The sequence below is a fragment of the Piliocolobus tephrosceles genome, chromosome 1 (assembly GCF_002776525.5).
Source record: "Piliocolobus tephrosceles isolate RC106 chromosome 1, ASM277652v3, whole genome shotgun sequence".
Classification (NCBI taxonomy): domain Eukaryota; kingdom Metazoa; phylum Chordata; class Mammalia; order Primates; family Cercopithecidae; genus Piliocolobus; species Piliocolobus tephrosceles.
In genome coordinates this window covers 90,048,599-90,050,933 of record NC_045434.1, presented here as the reverse complement: position 1 = coordinate 90,050,933, position 2,335 = coordinate 90,048,599, and the positions used below count along the sequence as shown (strand labels likewise).

The following is a 2,335-nucleotide window of genomic DNA, read 5'->3' as shown; positions in this document are numbered from 1 at the left end:
TAGCTATGGCCAACATGGTTCTGGCTCAAGTCAGTCATCTGGCTATGGTCAACATGGGTCAAATTCAGGACAGACATCTGGATTTGGACAACACAGGTCAGGCTCAGATCAATCCTCTGGCTTTGGCCAATATGGATTGGGCTCAGGTCAGTCCTCTGGCTTTGGACAACATGGATCAGGCACAGGACAATCCTCTGGCTTTGCACAGCATGAGTACAGATCAGATCAGTCTAGCTATGGCCAACATGATACTGGCTCAAGTCAATCATCTGGCTGTGGCCAACGTGAGTCTGGCTCAGGTCCAACCACAGGTTTTGGACAGCATGTGTCTGGCTCAGACAATTTCTCTAGTTCTGGAAAACATATATCTGGCTCAGGTCAGTCCACTGGATTTGGCCAATATGGTTCAGGCTCAGGTCAATCAACTGGCTTGGGCCAGGGTGAATCTCAACAAGTAGCGTCAGGATCCACAGTTCACGGGAGACAGGAAACTACTCATGGTCAGACAATAAATACCGCTAGACATAGCCAGTTTGGTCAAGGACAATCCACACAGATGGGGTCCAGGGTAAGTAGAAGACGAAGATCTAGCCAAAGTGAGAACAGTGACAGTGAAGTACACTCAAGGGTCTCACACAGACATTCAGAACACATTCACACACAAGCTGGATCTCATTACCCAGAGTCAGCATCCACAGTTCACAGAAGACAAGGAACTACACATGGACAGAGTGGAGATACCACTAGACATAGCCACTCTGGTCATGGACAGTCTACACAGACAGCTTCCAGAACAACTGGAAGACAGAGATTTAGCCACAGTGATGCCACTAACAGTGAAGTGCACTCAGGGGTCTCACATAGACCACACTCACAAGAACAAACTCAGGGCCAAGCTGGATCTCAACTTGGAGAATCAGAATCCACAGTTCATGAGAGACACAAAACTACTTATGGACAGACAGGAGATGCCACTGGACATGGCTACTCTGGTCATGGACAGTCCACACAGATTGGCTCCAGGGCAACTGGAAGAAGGAGATCTGGCCACAGTGAGTCCAGTGACAGTGAAGTGCACTCAGGGGGCTCACATAGACCACAATCACAAGAACAAACTCACAGCCAAGCCAGATCTCAACATGGAGAGTCAGGATCCTCAGTTAACAGGAGACAGGGAACTACTCATGAACTGACAGGAGATACCACGAGACATGCCCACACTGGTCATGGACAATCCACACAGAGAGAGTCCAGGACAACTGGTAGAAGGGGATCTGGCCACAGTGAGTCCAGTGACAGTGAAGGGCACTCAGGGGGCTCACACACACACTCAGGACACACTCATGGCCAAGCCGGATCCCAACATGGTGAGTCAGGATCTGCCGTTCATGGGAGACAGGGAACTATATATGGACAGACAGGAGATACCAGTAGACATGGCCAGTCTGGTCATGGACAGTCCACACAGACAGGTTTCAGGACAACTGGAAGAGAGAGATCTAGTCACAGTGAGCCCAGTCATAGTGAAGTGCACTCAGAGGTCTCACCCACACATTCAGGACTCACTCATGGCCAAGCCAGATCCCAACATGGAGAGTCAGGATCTACCATTCATGGGAGACAGGGAACTATACATGGACAGACAGGAGATACCAGTAGACATGGCCAGTCTGGTCTTGGCCAGTCCACACAGACAGGGTCCAGGACAACTGGAAGAAGGGGATCTGGCCACAGTGAGTCCAGTGACAGTGAAGTGCACTCAGGCGGCTCACACACACATTCAGGACACACTCATGGCCAAGCCGGATCCCAACATGGTGAGTCAGGATCTGCAGTTCATGGGAGACAGGGAACTATACATGGACAGACAGGAGATACCAGTAGACATGGCCAGTCTGGTCATGGACAGTCCACACAGACAGGGTCCAGGACAACTGGAAGACAGAGATCTAGTCACAGCGAGTCCAGTCATAGTGAAGTACACTCAGAGGTCTCACCCACACATTCAGGACACACTCATGGCCAAGCCGGATCCCAACATGGAGAGTCAGGATCTGCCGTTCATGGGAGACAGGGAACTATATATGGACAGACAGGAGATACCAGTAGACATGGCCAGTCTGGTCATGGACAGTCCACACAGACAGGGTCCAGGACAACTGGAAGACAGAGATCTAGTCACAGCGAGTCCAGTCATAGTGAAGTGCACTCAGAGGTCTCACCCACACATTCAGGACGCACTTACAGCCAAGCTGGATCTCAATATGGAGAGTCAGGATCCTTAGGTCATGGGAGACAGGAAACTACTCATGGACAGACAGGAGATACCGCTAGA

The 2,335-nt window shown here is 50.6% G+C and overlaps 1 protein-coding gene across 1 annotated transcript in view; it reads left to right on the top strand.

The window, feature by feature from the left end:
* Positions 1-2,335, top strand: part of FLG2 (filaggrin family member 2) — a 44,768-nt gene that overhangs the window by 4,150 nt on the left and 38,283 nt on the right. Inside the window, 2 exon segments of the mRNA XM_026447776.1 lie at positions 1-2,330; positions 2,333-2,335. The exon segment at positions 1-2,330 is cut by the window's left edge and continues 1,136 nt beyond it; the exon segment at positions 2,333-2,335 is cut by the window's right edge and continues 351 nt beyond it. Of these exon segments, the coding sequence (XP_026303561.1) occupies positions 1-2,330; positions 2,333-2,335 (2,333 nt within the window).